This window comes from Physeter macrocephalus, chromosome 4, assembly GCF_002837175.3.
Source record: "Physeter macrocephalus isolate SW-GA chromosome 4, ASM283717v5, whole genome shotgun sequence".
NCBI classification, from domain to species: Eukaryota; Metazoa; Chordata; class Mammalia; order Artiodactyla; family Physeteridae; genus Physeter; species Physeter macrocephalus.
The window spans coordinates 108,280,981-108,296,772 of record NC_041217.1 but is presented as its reverse complement, the minus strand read 5'-3'; the positions used below and the strand labels follow the sequence as shown (position 1 = coordinate 108,296,772).

Here is a 15,792-nt window from a genome sequence, read left to right as displayed (position 1 = left end):
AATACATGTACTACACTCAGAACTTTGGCACAGACTACTACTCAATAAATAACAGCAATGCTGCTGCTGGGCTACTGCCGCTGTCACTGCTTACGGCAGGAAAAAAGTATTGCACATAGAACTTTAATTTTGGAGTCAGAAGGCTTGAGTTCAAATGCCAACTTTAAAACCCAAAGAGTTTTGTATCACAGCCACAGAAGTTAATCCCTCTATGCTTACATTTTGTCATATCTAAGACAGGAATATGAATACCTCCCTCTTTTAACACCCATCTATCTACCTATTCACAAACATCAACTGAGTATTCATATACCAGGTATTATGTGGTGGCTGAAACAGAATCATAAATAGGATACAGTTCTGCCCTTAAAGAGTTCACAGTCTAGTGGGAAATACTCAGGAACCTTAGTTTTCTTTCACGTATTTCCTAAGGCTGTCTTTGCCTTAGGAGATGAAGAAAGGACCACAAGGGTCAAGCATGTGTTTTAGTACCACAAGTACTATGATTTAAAATTAAAAGGCAAATCTAATATTGTTGGCAATTGTTGGGAAAAAAATGTGGCCAGTTTCTGAAATTACTGTATTTTGCTATTTTAAGAAAAATACTATGAAGCAGTTGGGTCACAGGGAAGTAAGCCCCTGCAGATGATATGGCAGTCTTAGGAGTGAGGGGACCAGAAATAAGCAGGCCCCCATTTCTGGTCAGAAGTGGATAAAACATCTTGGGGGGACTGAGCTCTGTTCATAGGCTGGACTGTGTAGTACACAACTTGCCTCTTTGAACAATCTTTTGAGACCTGAGTGTTCTTTGAATAAACAGCTCTCAAGCCTTTCTCTGAGAGGAGTCACTACTACTTGATCCCTTGTCAATTACATCCATCCCCTTTTAGAGTATCCTGCCTTGACACATAGGGTAGGAGATTACAGAGAACATGTTCTTGGTAGCTCTTCTACGTCATCCCAATAACAAACACCTTATTCTAAAGCTTCCTGGGATTAAGAGTGTTTATTTTGATCATCCCATGTGAATTGACCATGGGTAGGGGTGGGACAAGTTATTCCCCTTTAATCTTTCACTTAACTCAGGGGTTTCAGAATGTCTACACTAATAATATCAGACAATCACTAACATAAGATGAAGAACAAAAGAGACTAAGAATTTACAGGAGAGCCTAAATGCCTATTCTTTATAAAGAAACAATGCAAGCCAACATATTTTCACCTGTTACGGTCAGTTGGCATTTAGTAGCCATGACTTAAAATTCTATATTTAAAACCTCACAGAAATTATAATGGCATCTCAGCATATTTGAAACAATATTAAGTACACTGAGACCTTTGGTATCTCTAGAAAGTATGCAATTATACCATTATTAAAAATAATATCCAGGATATTTTCCTTTATTATATTAATATATAAATATACAGCACCATAATGTAAAACAATTATATACATTATTTAAAATCATGTATTTGGCTCAAATTGGCCTAGGTTTATTACAAATTCACTTGAATGGTTGCTACAGTCACAAAGAATGATTCTGGCTTCTTTTCTGTGTGTAAAATATTCCAAAAACCAAAATAAATTAAATAGATATTAATCCAGAGCTAAGTGAAGATTATCCAGCAAAAAAAGGAATACTAACATGTATCTTGTTTTAAAGTTTCAATTGGATAATAAATTATGTTTCAAAAATCTTTACATAAAAACCCTAATAGTACCACCCATAAATCATAAAATATAGCAACAGATAGTATATTTAATTTTTACCTAATTACTTTTTAGACTCTTAGTAAAAACCTATTGCTTATAGAAAATAAATCCAACAATTTATCCAAACATTGTTACATAAGAAGTTTTAAGAAACTGTAAATAATTCTTAATACTCTCATTTTGATTCTCCGACTTTTCAAGACTATGTTGTATTTCTTTCAAACATACTTTCTGATGTTGTGCTTTCTAAATAAAAAAAGAAATAAAGATAATTAATAATGACATTCATATCAAAGGATAGTCATAATATAAAATTTATATACACAATAATTGAATACATGGTTTTTAATTTTTTTAAAGAAAGAATCCTAACATCTGATGTTATTAACTTAGAGCTCACTTTTCTTTAAAATCTAGAATAAAGCACATATATGGTTGATCTCTACTGTGACAGAGTTTGTTGTAATACACATTCACTTAGCCCCCAATTATTACATATTTAACATGATTAACTCAAATGGATTTTACTTAAAACTGTCACAATTAATTTCTATTACATTTAACATGACATATTTTAATACTAGTTTTTGCCATTTTCTTTGCCTAAAAGAATGACTTTTGCTATCTTAAAAACTGACAGAATTCTAGTTTTGATAATATGAATATTTTATTTTTAGACTCTTTTAAAAAATAAAATGAACTCAGTATCATGGGTATTCTTTGAGGAAAAAATTTTAAACGTATTTGAAAAATATTCAGCTGCATATAAATTCCCAAGAGATCTGTTCACTGAAAATACTTTAGATAGACAGGCTGCAAATATCATCCAGCTTCCAACTAAAATGTAGGCACCTTGAGAAGAAAAATCTTTTATATCCTTCCTATCAGGTGTTCAATGACACCCGATACCTTCTGAAACTGAGTGATGCCCCCAGGGGAAGTGTGGTGGGTGGTATGAAACAACTTGCTAGGCTGAGCTACACAAAGTCACAGAATGAATATAGTGAATCTTTGAGGAACATCGATTTTACTCAACAACTTGGGAGGGAAAAATATTAATACAAACACACATACTGTAAGGTAGAATGCAAAATGTACATGGATTTTAGTATAATATATAAGACTCCAAAGACATTGCAGGCTTCTTGGTCTGAGGTAAGATGCTGAGGGTCACCCTTGGGTCTGTGCAAGCACTCGACCCTCCCCTGGAGCACCTGGGCAGAAAATCTGTAGAGGCCTGCCACTGTGGGCAGGGCACCCTAGAAGACACCAGCATACAATTAACTATGAGACAGCCTCTCAGGGTGCTTACAGTTCAGAAGGAGCTAAGGCTTGTATACAAAACAAATACTGAATTGCCAACTAAACTGTCCCCTGGAAGGGAAAGAACTCATAAACCCATTTTTCAGCAATGTCTAAATCTATGGTTAGAATTCTAGTTTTTTACTACTGTAAAAATGATCAGGTTTAACAAAACATCAGATCTTAAATCTACCTATTTTAGCAGCTTTAATATTGCCAAGTACTGGGAATATTATAGCAAACACACCTCATCTTAATATATTTATTTTATTTTTTCAGAAGTTTCAATTACACAAAGAATATCACACATATTTTACAACAGAAAGTCTGACAGTGAGTTAAAAAAAAAAGTTTTGAAATAAAGGGAAGGCCTGTGCTAAATTAAAAATGAGAAATGTTTTGTTCTGATTAAATTGCCGTGGAACTTTTGATGGCAATAAAATTAAAATACTGCAGGTCAAAACTCATTTAACTTTTGAACCTTTCAGGTTTTCAATGATTTAGATGCTTGGGAATGAAAAAATACATTTTCATGGAGTCTGGCTCCTGGAAAAAATAAAGTATTATTTCCTGTGTCACTGTTAAGTAGATAGTTTTCAAGTAATTCAGTCACAACTAGTGCGAGCTTTCACAATTTGTTATGCCATCTGACTGTTTCATGAATAGTTAGGAAAAAACATTAGAAGACTAATTAAACACAGCCAATTTGGTATTCTCATCTCATGGCTGAGTGGACCAAAGCATCCACTTCACATGCAGATATAAAATGTTTACTTAACACCAACTTATAACTTTCTAAAATATAATATGCATTATTTAAGACATATCAAAATCTAACTCATAATAATAGTGTTTATCTTAAAAACTGAAAAATTCATATTAGAAAGAAAATAAGTCAACGATATCTATAACTTTCATTAAGCATCTATCATGTAAAAGTAATATGCAGGGAAAGGGCCTGATGAGACTTTGGGGGAAATGTAATAGATGCTACCAAGGATGCGGGATAATAATTCTTTGCCCAAATGCTAACATTTTTATTTTTTATGATTTATATTATTTGTTATTTTTAATACTATTAGTAAAGCAATAGCCTTGATTCCCCTCACTTTGTATTTTAATTGTTTATAACTAAACTCCATGGTAAGAATGTTAATGCTAACTTATTTTTAATGAAAATACATTAAGCCATACTAATACTTACACTGTTCATTTTGCAAACAAGTTGATTTTGTTCTTCATTTTTCTTTCTAAGCTCAGTTTCCAGATCTAATATTTTAATTTGTAAAGCCCTTTCTCTAGATGACATTTTCTCTGTTTCTTCAGAAACCTGTAATTTTAATTAAAAGAATAAAAAAACTAAATGTGCTTTCTTTAAGATATGATTTAAAGCCTTGACATAGTTATACTGTATCTCTTCTTTCCAAATAGGTATTATTTGGATATTAGACAATTTAATTAGAAAGTGTTTAAAGATGTTCTATCTTGAGAAACGCATAGTGTAAGCATGTATTCTCCTCTTTGCTGTGTAAGTACCTGAAAAATTAGCTTGAAGTGGAAGAGGTATACGTATTTGCACTGCTCTGTGACGTTGGTAGGTTTTCCCCAATACTATATTTCTATAACCTGCTGAGACCAATTGCCATGTTTTACAGTATTTGTATTTACCATGGTGTCTGGAGTGGTGGTGGGACATCTAAAGTCCACAACCAACGCTGATTATAGACTTGGATGGACAGAAATGGGGGCAGGGTAGGTGATATTTACACCACACACACACACACACACACACACACACACACACACACACACAGAGACACACACACGAGATTGGTTTTTCATTCATTCACTTCCAAAATGTTCTGAATTTGAGTTTTCATATTTCTCCTATGGCTTATTTTAGCAGAAAGTCTAGCTTAGTTACGTTCATCCAAGGATTCAGATACTTGGGAGCCTATCTGCAAGAATGCTGGGTTGGATCCATAAGAATGACAGTGGACGCAGGGACTAGTTCAGGAGCAAGGAACTAGTAGGAAGGACTGTCCTCTAATCTCACTCCCATGGACTAAGTTCTAAGTTATTTACAAAGATTTCTTGTGCACAAATTCCAAGGGTGATTGTGAGGATAGCAGGATTTGAAGCTGTGGGAGAAAGGGCCCTCAGGACAAGTATCTCTGTCCTTTACAACGTCCTGCAGTGTAGACAATGGTGACAGTGCAGTGATGGCACTCCTCATGTGGCAGGAACTAAAGACAACCCCATATTCCATTGTAGCAGGAAAGAAAGGAGAGGGCAGACACATCTCTGGGGACTGAACACTTGTGAGAAGGAATCTGAGAGCACCTAGCATTTCCAAAGTCCATTTAGTCTGAGGCCAGGATAAGGTCACTTCTTATTTTCCTCCCAAAGGTTGGGACTGAGAAATCTGGATTACACTTCTATCATTGGCAGTACATTTTACTACTTAGCTTTCATTCAATGATGTGTCTTTCAAAGTCAATTTAAATTGCTTTCCTGGAGTTAAAAAAAAAATCAAAATATATCTATATGACACTTACGATTTAAGAGCCACATTTCAAGGATATCAGATGTTATCTCACCCTTGTGGAACTGCCTTAAACAGGCTTGGGAAAGACCATGGGTGGAAGAGAGTCTAGAGAGATAGATTCAAAATTTGGCGTTGGACATGTTAAGTTTGAGATGCCTATGTTAAGTGGAGATGTCAAATAAGTAGCAGAATATATGCATTTAGATGTCAGGATAGAAAAAAGTCTGGGGCGGAGATATACTTCTGAGAGTCATCAGGGTATAGACAATCTCCTTTTAGTGTCATTCAATCCTATGAGGAAATTCATCATCCCCATTTTATCAATTAAAAAACTAATGTTTAGAAAGTAGCTTGCCCTGGGTCAGGGTATAATGTGTCAGAGCCAGAATTCAAATCTACTTCTTGTGGATTCCAAAGCCCACCTAGTGTCTTTCAAGAGTACATTTTCAAATCACTTGATAAATTTACCTCTTCTTTGAGATCTTCCTGAATCATTTTCCCCTCCTCTCCAGATTGAACTAACCACACCCCCTCAGTGTACCTTGTATTCTCCCTGCATTGTAGCACCTACTTGCTGGATGACATTTGTTTGTTCACATGTTATCTCCCTACTGGACTGTGAGTGTCCTGAGAGCTGAGGCCAGGTCTTATTCATCTTTGCATCATAAGCACTAGCAGAATGCTTGACAGACAGTGAGATATTTATTAAATGCTATCCAGATGGATTTAACTGGAAATTAATTCTTGTCTGTATTTATTTATACAACAACATTTGCCAAAAGAAAAGGGAGTTGAGCTTTATAGCTCACTGAATCCTGATCAAAACCAAAAGGTTCAATAATTTGCATATTTGCTGTGGTTTCATTAAAAAAAAAAAAAAAAGAGGGGGGACTTCTTTAAAGTGTTTTCCATCTCTGCCCCTTACCCTGCCACATCATCATTTATTTAGTGAAGTAACTCTGGACCAGTAATCTATCTGTTTAGCTCCAAAAGGGAAAAGCAGGTAAAAAACAAAAATGTAATTGCTCCCTTCACCCTGTCATCAGGATAAAAACAATAACTGTAGGTTTGGCAAGATGAGATATTGTCTGTTTCAAAAGATGACTCTTTGGTAAACTAATTAAAAAGTTTCTGAATAAAGGCCATCTGTACCTTTTGTCTTCCTTCTTCTAAAGCAGCTTCCAGCTGTCTGGCCAATGCTCTATATTCTGCAGATTTCTCTTTAAACTCAAGATTAGTATGCTTAAGACATCCTTCTTGGTTTGCCAGCTTCTTTTCAAGCTCTTTATTTTCTGCATCCATCTGTTCTAATTTTCTTTTTACAGAAGACATATATTTTAAAATTATAGTGAGTAGAAAAAAAGGTAACACCAATTTTAAGTCAATTTAATACTTACTGTTTAAGGTTTTCACATTTCAACTGAATAAGATAATTTTCCTCTTCCAGAGAAAGCTTTGTCGGAAGATCATGATTTTCATCAACCTAAAGGAGAAAAAATTTTCTTGGTTATTTTCTTTATAATCAACTTCCGAAGCAATCTATACAGTTTATCATTAGAACAATTATAAAAAAGAAGAAGGTATAAATATTATTATTACTCCTATACAGAGAGACACCAAGAAATATTACATTGTTAATACACAAGTTCTTAAATTCCTGGTTAATTTTTAAAAAACTATGTTGCCTCACGGAAAATCTATGAAAAATTTTACTGAAAGATGGCAATTAAAACATTCTGAGTAATGTTTTATTGAAAAAGAACATTTATTAAGTAAATGTGAAGATTTTAAACAGTAATCTCCTATTGTTGGATACTTAGGGTTACTCTTACAGTTTTCTGTTTCACTTACAGATAGTGATTGATAATTGAATATACGTGAAGTTGTAACTCTGAGTACAAACCATATTTGTGAGAAGCAAAATAAAATAGATAAGCAAATCAACCAAAGACACACCTGCCCATGTCAAGACAGAATATTCTTCCCATTGCTTCAAAAGCTATATTTAAATAGTTTAAGAAGTTTTGAGAAAAAAAAAAGAATTTTTCTCATAATTTCAATTAGTAATTTAGGTTATCTATGTGATTTGACATTTTCCTAGAAAGATCTCTTTTCAGAAACTTAAACTCAGCAAAGTTTTGTTTGCCTGTTTTTAAAAAGAGGATGCATTTCAATATTAAATCCAGATTACGTTTGAAAGATAGACAGGGAATCCTTCCTAATATTATTCTGCAAATAAAGAAAAAGACTTGCCACCACCTTTGGACACGCTTCTTTGAAAAATAATTAATTAAAAAAATATTTATTAAGTGTTTACTATGTGTTAGGCATTGAGTTAGGAGATGGGTGTATGGCACCCACGATCTCTCTTCTGATGGAGTAAAAAAAGTATATGTTGAAAAAAATAATTGAGAATAACACAAATAAACTGGGTACATAATTCTAATTGAAATAAATTCTAATTTTTGTAAGGTAAATTACAATAATTTACCTTATCCTAACATCAAAAAATATACATGTAAACACAGCTTTGTTCCTTTGCTCATGCTATTACTATGTCCTCAAATGTCTAAATACAGGTTTGTATGAATAAACTAAATCAGCAATTTTAATTACCAATTTTTTAAAAAATAGCTTGAAAATAATATAGTATTTGCATGGAACTGACCTTTTATCAACTTATTTAGATGAGAGTAAAATAATCAACCCCTGACATGAGTGCCCTCAACTGGTGAAATTATTCCAAAGCATTTAACACATCTAGCAAAAATCAAAATGATGGCTGGACACCTGGCCCTGAAGCTCCCTAATGGCGTGTGCCTGGTCTGCACATTTCCCCTTGTGGTGCTGCAGACTCTCCTGACACTCGTGAAGCCTCTGTTCTGCCACCGTCAAGGAATCGCGGACGTGCTCTAACTCCTTCAGATGAGACTCCATCTGGCCTCTCACCTGAGTTGTAGCATTAGGGAAATAAGTGCAAGATCACACATTCAGCATTAACGTTTTTACTATCTTAAATACTAGATATGCTTGTAATATAGTAAATGTTTTAGGTATAATAGTTTTTAAAAAAAGATTTAACCAAATAAATAAGAATAAACTTTAAGTTAGACACTGCTAAATAAGAATGTATAACTCAAAAGTGGGCTGGACTTCAATTAGTTTCCAAAAAGTTTGCTGAATAAACAAATATGGTAATATTAGCTTGCAGGGAGACTGTTTAAATTACTCAGGAAAGTAAACTTTTTTGAATCCTGTCATTTATATTCAAGTATAGCTATTACTAAGAAAGCTGGTATGGTAGTTTTCTGCTGTGCAGCCATCAGTCTAAAGTAACTTTAGACTTTTTGTCATTCGATCTGGTAACTCAGATATTTCAATTAGAGCAGCCTTGCTGTGCTCAGCTTAGTCCAAATCAGTGGGTTTACTGTATATAAATTCAAAATAGCTAATATCATCAGTACTCAGTAGACTATAATTTGATCATTAATGTTACTATGTTACTAAGAACAAATCTAACTGTATCTATATTAATCTCTTTGGCTGCTGCAATTCCTCACTGTGGCACTTTTGTGGAGATGTGACACGAAGCAGCCCTAAAAGAAATGCTTGTACTGCTAATTAAGAAAAAATAACAAGACATAGGGCACTTAGGATGTTCATAGGGAGGGAAAACAAGAGCTAGACTCTTTCCCTGAGACAGGGAACACACAGAGCTGCTGTGCAACATCTGGCATTCTTGATCACAAAAGATAAAAGTAGAACAAAGCCTACCTCTGGGTCCCCAAACATCTAAGAGCCCATGAGAAAACCAGGAGACTTAAAACAGTAGAAAAGAAAAAGGAAGCATTTCATTAAAAAAAATAATAATAATGGCTTGTCTGGTTTAATACCAGTAAGAAAACATTGTGACCTCACAGTATTTGAAAACCACAGGCTCCTGCCCCATTGGCCTTTTGAATAGGTTTTTTAAATAGACATTTATTTAGAGTGCTGCCTACAACAGAGGAGACATTTGCATTGTATGTCTCATGAGAAAAACTGATCAAGAGGTATGAAATGATTTCTTCTCTGCTCTGCTAAAAATAGGTGAAAAGTATTGAGAATTCTAAGTAGTAAGTTGCATAATTGATAGGCTACCTTTATCTCTTTTAACCAGCAGAATATCTGCTCTGGCTGACCTCTTCTTCACATTGGTGCCTCACTCAGACTTCTCAATTCCAAGATGTGGGGACAACCAAGAGACAGTCACCTTATTACACTCAGTTGGAAGTGACCAGTAACATCCCATGATGTCCCCAGCCGGGAGTCAGGGGAGTCAGTGTCCTACAACTTTTGCTGCTTCCTTACTAAAACAACGTGAAAAGACCCAAAAAGGGATGCAGTTTCATTTCAAAACTTAAAAATATTCACAAAAACATCATAACTTGCCAACACTGAACTTCCCCTCATTCTTTTGCAATAGGGTGAAAAAAAAAAGTAAATGATGTTGGGTTTTTTAATGTTATTTTTCCTCCATAAAAGCATTTAGCAGAGAATACTTACTTTGCTTTTTTACACAAAAGATTTGCTATGAGAATAAAAAGGTAAGATTAAAAATGAAAGGTATTCAACTTTGTATGAAGCTCAGTGATAAATAACCATTTTTTCTGCTACTTAAGTCTGCTCTTGTACCAGAAAAATTAAACATTTATGTTATTTTCCAAATATTTAGGAAAAAGCAAAAAAAAAAAAAACAAAAAAACATTCACACAAACAAACATTTCAAGCCTGGACGAAACATCATGTCCTTAGAAAACAAACTGCCGCAGAAATCGAGAACAGATAATTTCTAGGTCTAAACTAAAGAAAATGACCAAAATTAAAGAATTTATATAAAATTCATAAAGTACAAAACATACATAAAACATTATTTCATTGTTTAAAATGTCAAACTTACCTTCTTTAATTTTTTATTTTTAGTTTTTGTTATTAGGTTATTCTCTTGTAGCAAATTTTCACATCTGCTTTCCACCATTTCAGCTGCTTCTTGCAACTTCTGTATCTGAAAATAAAAAATATTATTAGAGTAGGATGCATTATTTTATTATTAGGACCACTGTATGAAATAAAAAGCTAAAAAATTGAATTTAAATTTTAAAATTTCAATTTTAAACCCATTATCATTTTCCTATTAATACTCTCAGTATGTTTATCTAATGTTATTCCTTCTTTAAATACAGGAATCACTCAGTGCTCTACTCTAATCCACAATCCTTTTATGATTTACCTGTCTTTTCCCATCAATACTTCTAGAATCTTCACCTGAGCTCTGAATATTAGAGAGAGATCCTCATTTGCAGGTCCACGTCACTTTAAAGAATCAGTCTCTGGTCCAAACTAGCTCCCAAACCAATTATTTCACTCTCCGAATCAAAATCTGCTCAAAAAATATCTGAGCACTTTATACAAGGCCCAGAGTCAAGAATATGGTAACTCATCTACAGTATTCTTGATGGGGCATTAAACCAGAACAACCAGCTGGAAGACCCAGATGACATTCCCAATAACGCATTCCACAGTCCATCACAGCCTCCATTCTTACCTCCAGCTGGGATGACTGCAATATTCTAACTGGATGTTTCAACTCCAATTTCCTATCTAAACCATTGGGATGGAGCGCTTCCTACTTACCTACATTATGCCCCTCCTTAAGTTTTAACCTTTAGTTCATTATTTTTCATTCAAACACTCTCTTCCAAGAAAATCAAGCTCTTTATTGACAGTTTGTTACCCATCACTCAAGGACCTACATAAGTCCCATCCTTCAAATGAAATTTTTCTTAAACTTTCTAATACTTAAGCTTTTCTATAAATGACCAATTAACACACTCTCTATTCCATACATATTGTCATCTGTTCTTTTCCAGGTCTTTCATGTGAGTAAATCTGAATTATACTTTATTTATTTGGAAAGAGAAAATATTGTGCTTTAATGACCCTTGAAGGGAGTCATTATTCTAAATCAATACCATTAAAAATACAAGATGACAAATATAACCAAAATTAACTAACAGGATTATTATAGGTTCACATTACAACTATGTAATTAATTTTAGATCTACTTTTAGGAATAACCAATATAAACACAGGATATTTAAATCAGGAATCAGCAGAATCATCATTTTATAAAAGTATTTGGGACCTTAAGAAATATTTGGGATATATCATATTTTATCACAAATAATAACTCCACCTTTTTTCAGTTCTGCTTTTTTACATCATAAACAAATGCAGTGTTTTAAATTATCTACCAAATTTAACAAACATTAAAATAAATGCAATGATCACCTGAGTTTTATAAGCTTCAATAAGGGTTTTCTGTTGTTTTTCTACTTCTTGCAATTCTAAGAGCTCATTTTCAACAGAGGCAATCTCGCCCTTCAAAGCAGCTAGTGTAGTCTATTAAGGAATATATAAATAGATTTTATAAATCATTAGAATTCATTTGTACTCCAGTGCTATAGCATTAAAAAACATAACTCATTTATCAACGAAGCTAATAAAATAATTATTTCTGATTGCATATAATTACCATCTAAAATTAGGAATTTCAGGAAGTTAGTAATATTTATGAGCAAACTTAATAAGACTTATTCAAGACCAATTATTATTATTATTTTTTTTTTCAGTACGTGGGCCTCTCACTGCTGTGGCCTCCCGTCGCAGAGCACAGGCTCCGGACGCGCAGGCTCAGCGGCCATGGCTCATGGGCCCAGCCGCTCCGTGGCATGTGGGATCCTCCTGGACCAGGGCACGAACACGTATCCCCTGCATCGGCAGGCGGACTCCCAACCACTGCGCCACCAGGGAAGCCCAAGACCTATTTTTAAACTTTAAAAATTTACTGACGAAAAAGACTTGGAAAATAGAAAGACCATGTTCCTGTAAGGGAGGACTCAATACTCTTTGACATATCAGTCTTTTCCAAATCAATAAAACTTTACTGTAATTACAACCAAAAGTATAACAGTTGAGGGGAAGAGGAATATGACAAAATTAATTTAAAATTCATATGGAAAAATAAAGAGACTAATAAAAATTTTAAAAGATACTAAGTAGAGAATCTCAGTACTTATTAGATATTAAAGTATATAAAGAACTAAAATTATTAAGATACTAACATAATAATATAGAGGTCTATGGAATAGAAAAAGAAAAATACACTAAGATTATATTTAGTGTATGACAAAGGTTGGATTTTTGAATAAATGGGGAAAATATGGATCACTATATAATGGTATTAAGAACCATTTATTAGGAAAGAAGCAGATTTAACTATTTGCCTTCAGCAAACATGATTTTTATATTAAACAATTATATATTTATTTTAATGTATTAAATATTTAAAAGTTAAGCTTAAATTTTTTCACAGAAGATCCAGGTAAAATTTGATTTGATTTTAGGATAGCAGAAACCTAACTAAGCATAAAATCAAAAGACGATATCATGAACTGTAAGAGTCTGACATTTTATCCTCCAGGTTTACCAGTTAGCCTAGCACAGTTTCATGCACGCCGGCAGAAGACACAAGACTCCTGGGTCAGAGACTTAATTTCTTTATTACTCAAAGCAATAGCAGTAGCTAGATATTAGCATTTGTGTTAGTTTCCAAAGCCTCACTTCCCGCAGAGCAACACCAAGAGGGCCAGATGACACCTGTACACGTGGTGGGATGTATAAAGAAGCAACTCTGAGTTTAGGGAACCCAAATCTCTTGTAACAGGCAGTAAGCATGCCTTTTGGTAGAAGGAAACATTGTTATCTTCCAAGGATGTTCACTATACAAACATCCTTGAAAAGACAGTCTCTATCTGGATCACAGGCAGTCAGATGTGCAGAAATGTGAGACTCCCAACAGAAGCCGAAAAGGAAAATAAGATATAATATACACACACACAGATGCATATATATACATACATATGTACATGTATATATATCTCCAAAATTTCATAGCCCCTCAAAAAACTAAAAAGCCTAACAAAATGTGAAAAAAGTAAAAGATTATGACAAAAGATTAATACCCTTAATACAGAGAGCTCTTATATAATAATTATGAAAAAAGACATGTAAAGGATAATAAGTAGGTAATTCCAAAAGGCAGAAACATAAATGATCAACAAATACATGAAAAAATATACTTACTAGTTATTAAAAAATGCTCTAGGCAATGGATAGTCTTCTAGTAGTGAACATAATAAGCAAAAATCCCTTCCATTGTGAGCTTAACATACTCCATGTATAGATAGACACAAATAAGGGGTATATAGACAAAAAACAAGAAGTAAAATATATCATACACAAAAGCAAGACAGTAAGGACAAGTTGGGACTGGGCCAGGGAGGCCTCCTGAGAAAGGGACTTTGGAGTAAACACCAAAAGGAAGTATGGCTCTTTGAGGGAAGAGGATTCCTGTAGAGAAAGGCAATGGTGGGAGAAAGCCTGGCCAGTTAGGGAAAAAAGCAAGAAGGCTAATGTGGCAGAAAGCAAGAAAACAAAGGGAAGCGTGGAAAGATATGAGGTCAGAGAGGTAATAGAAAGCCAGATAGTATAATGCCTTTTAGATATTTACTCTATTAATCAAGGTATCACTGAAGGGTTTTGAGCAGAGCAGTGACATGGTCTGACTTACATTTTTATAGGAACTACTTTACTGCTACACTGAATACTGACTGCAGGGGCAGGGGCAAGGGCAGAAGCAAAGAGAAGAGGTAGGAAGTCACTATAATAACGAGACATGATGGTGGCTTGAACCAGGATGACAGTGATGCTGGTGAGAAGTGGTCAAATTCTGGATATATTTGAAGTAGATATGCTGACAAACTGGAAGCAGGTGTGAGAGAAAGGAGTCAAGTAACAGAAAGGGTGACTGCCATTAACTGAGACAAGAAAAACTGTAGGATGAACCATATTGGGGAATATAGGAACTCTATTTTGGACATGATAATTTTGAGACACCTATGAAATATCCAAGTGGAGATTTCAAGTAAGCAGTAGTATACCTGTCTGGAATTCAGGGGCAAGGTCTAGACTAGAGATATAAATTTGAGAGCCCCCAGGACATAGATGGTATTTAAATCCCCAAAACTAGATAAGATCACTTATCAAATTTGGAGAGATTTGTTTTAAAATTGCCTAGTACTGGAAAAAGTATAGGGACCCATTTACGATGGGTGATCTGGAAATACATAAAACTAACATTAAGAATGGGTCTTCATGGGGCTTCCCTGGTGGCGCAGTTGAGAATCTGCCTGCCAATGCAGGGGACACGGGTTCGCGCCCTGGTCTGGGAAGATCCCACATGCCACGGAGCAACTGGGTCCGTGAGCCATAACTACTGAGCATGCGTGTCTGGAGCCTGTGCTCCGCAACAAGAGGCCACAACAGTGAGAGGCCCGCACACCGCAATGAAGAGTGGCCCCCACTCGCCTCAACTAGAGAAAGCCCTCGCACAGAAATGAAGACCCAACACAGCCAAAAAAATTAATTAATTAATTAATTAATTAAAAAAAAAAAAAAGAATGGGTCTTCCTTTTGACCATATAATTCCACTTCCAGAAATTTATCCTAAGAAAATATATATGCAAAAAGACTAAAAGTATCCACATTTTTATTTATATTATAATAGCAAAAAAAAAAACAAAACTGGAAGTAGTCCAAAATCTCCCAAATTATATATATGCTAAAAGAGTAACTTTACTTATCTTTCAGTTGTGAGATTATAGGTGATTTTTAAATTTTTCCTTTTGTGCTTTTCTGTTTTTCAAACTTTCTATAATGAACAAATAGAACTTTGTAACCTTCCAAATAACTTTTGTTGTTTTTAATAGAGGAGGTCACTGGGGCCCTAGAAACAGTATCAGCTAGTATCTTCTTCATTTGAAACTAAAATATAAAATTATTCTAAAATAATTGAAAGTAACAAAATACAACATCTAGACAATTTTACATTGTACATAACATATGCCAAATATACCTAGATGTTTTTCCTTAAACAAAATTCAGAGAATGTGTTAAAAATACATGTTTTTGAATTATTTATAGGATACAATATGCAAACTTTAACTCAATGATTTTTATATGTAATTTTAAATTAATTCCATTACCATGTAATTAAAAACCAGACTTAAAATTAATGAAATATCCTAATCCCCTCTCTGAAGGATATCAAGGAAATTAAGAAAATAAA

General features: G+C 34.2%; 1 protein-coding gene across 14 annotated transcripts in view; it reads right to left on the bottom strand.

Annotated features, from left to right (window-relative positions):
* Window positions 1–1,395: 1,395 nt before the first annotated feature.
* ODF2L (outer dense fiber of sperm tails 2 like) overlaps window positions 1,396–15,792 on the bottom strand; it is a 138,090-nt gene continuing 123,693 nt past the window's right edge. For 10 of the 14 annotated variants that reach the window (XM_028489184.2, XM_028489185.2, XM_055084493.1 and 7 more), the window contains 7 exons: window positions 11,895–12,005; window positions 10,504–10,608; window positions 8,355–8,513; window positions 6,962–7,047; window positions 6,717–6,879; window positions 4,221–4,346; window positions 1,396–1,960 (listed from right to left, as the gene is read on the bottom strand). In XM_028489184.2, the coding sequence (XP_028344985.1) occupies window positions 1,832–1,960; window positions 4,221–4,346; window positions 6,717–6,879; window positions 6,962–7,047; window positions 8,355–8,513; window positions 10,504–10,608; window positions 11,895–12,005 (879 nt within the window). In that variant the 3' untranslated portion in view covers window positions 1,396–1,831. Of the gene's footprint in view, window positions 1,961–4,220; window positions 4,347–5,574; window positions 5,670–6,716; window positions 6,880–6,961; window positions 7,048–8,354; window positions 8,514–10,503; window positions 10,609–11,894; window positions 12,006–15,792 lie in introns of those variants that run through there. The other 4 variants (XM_055084494.1, XM_055084497.1, XM_055084492.1 and 1 more) reach the window with 3 other exon arrangements.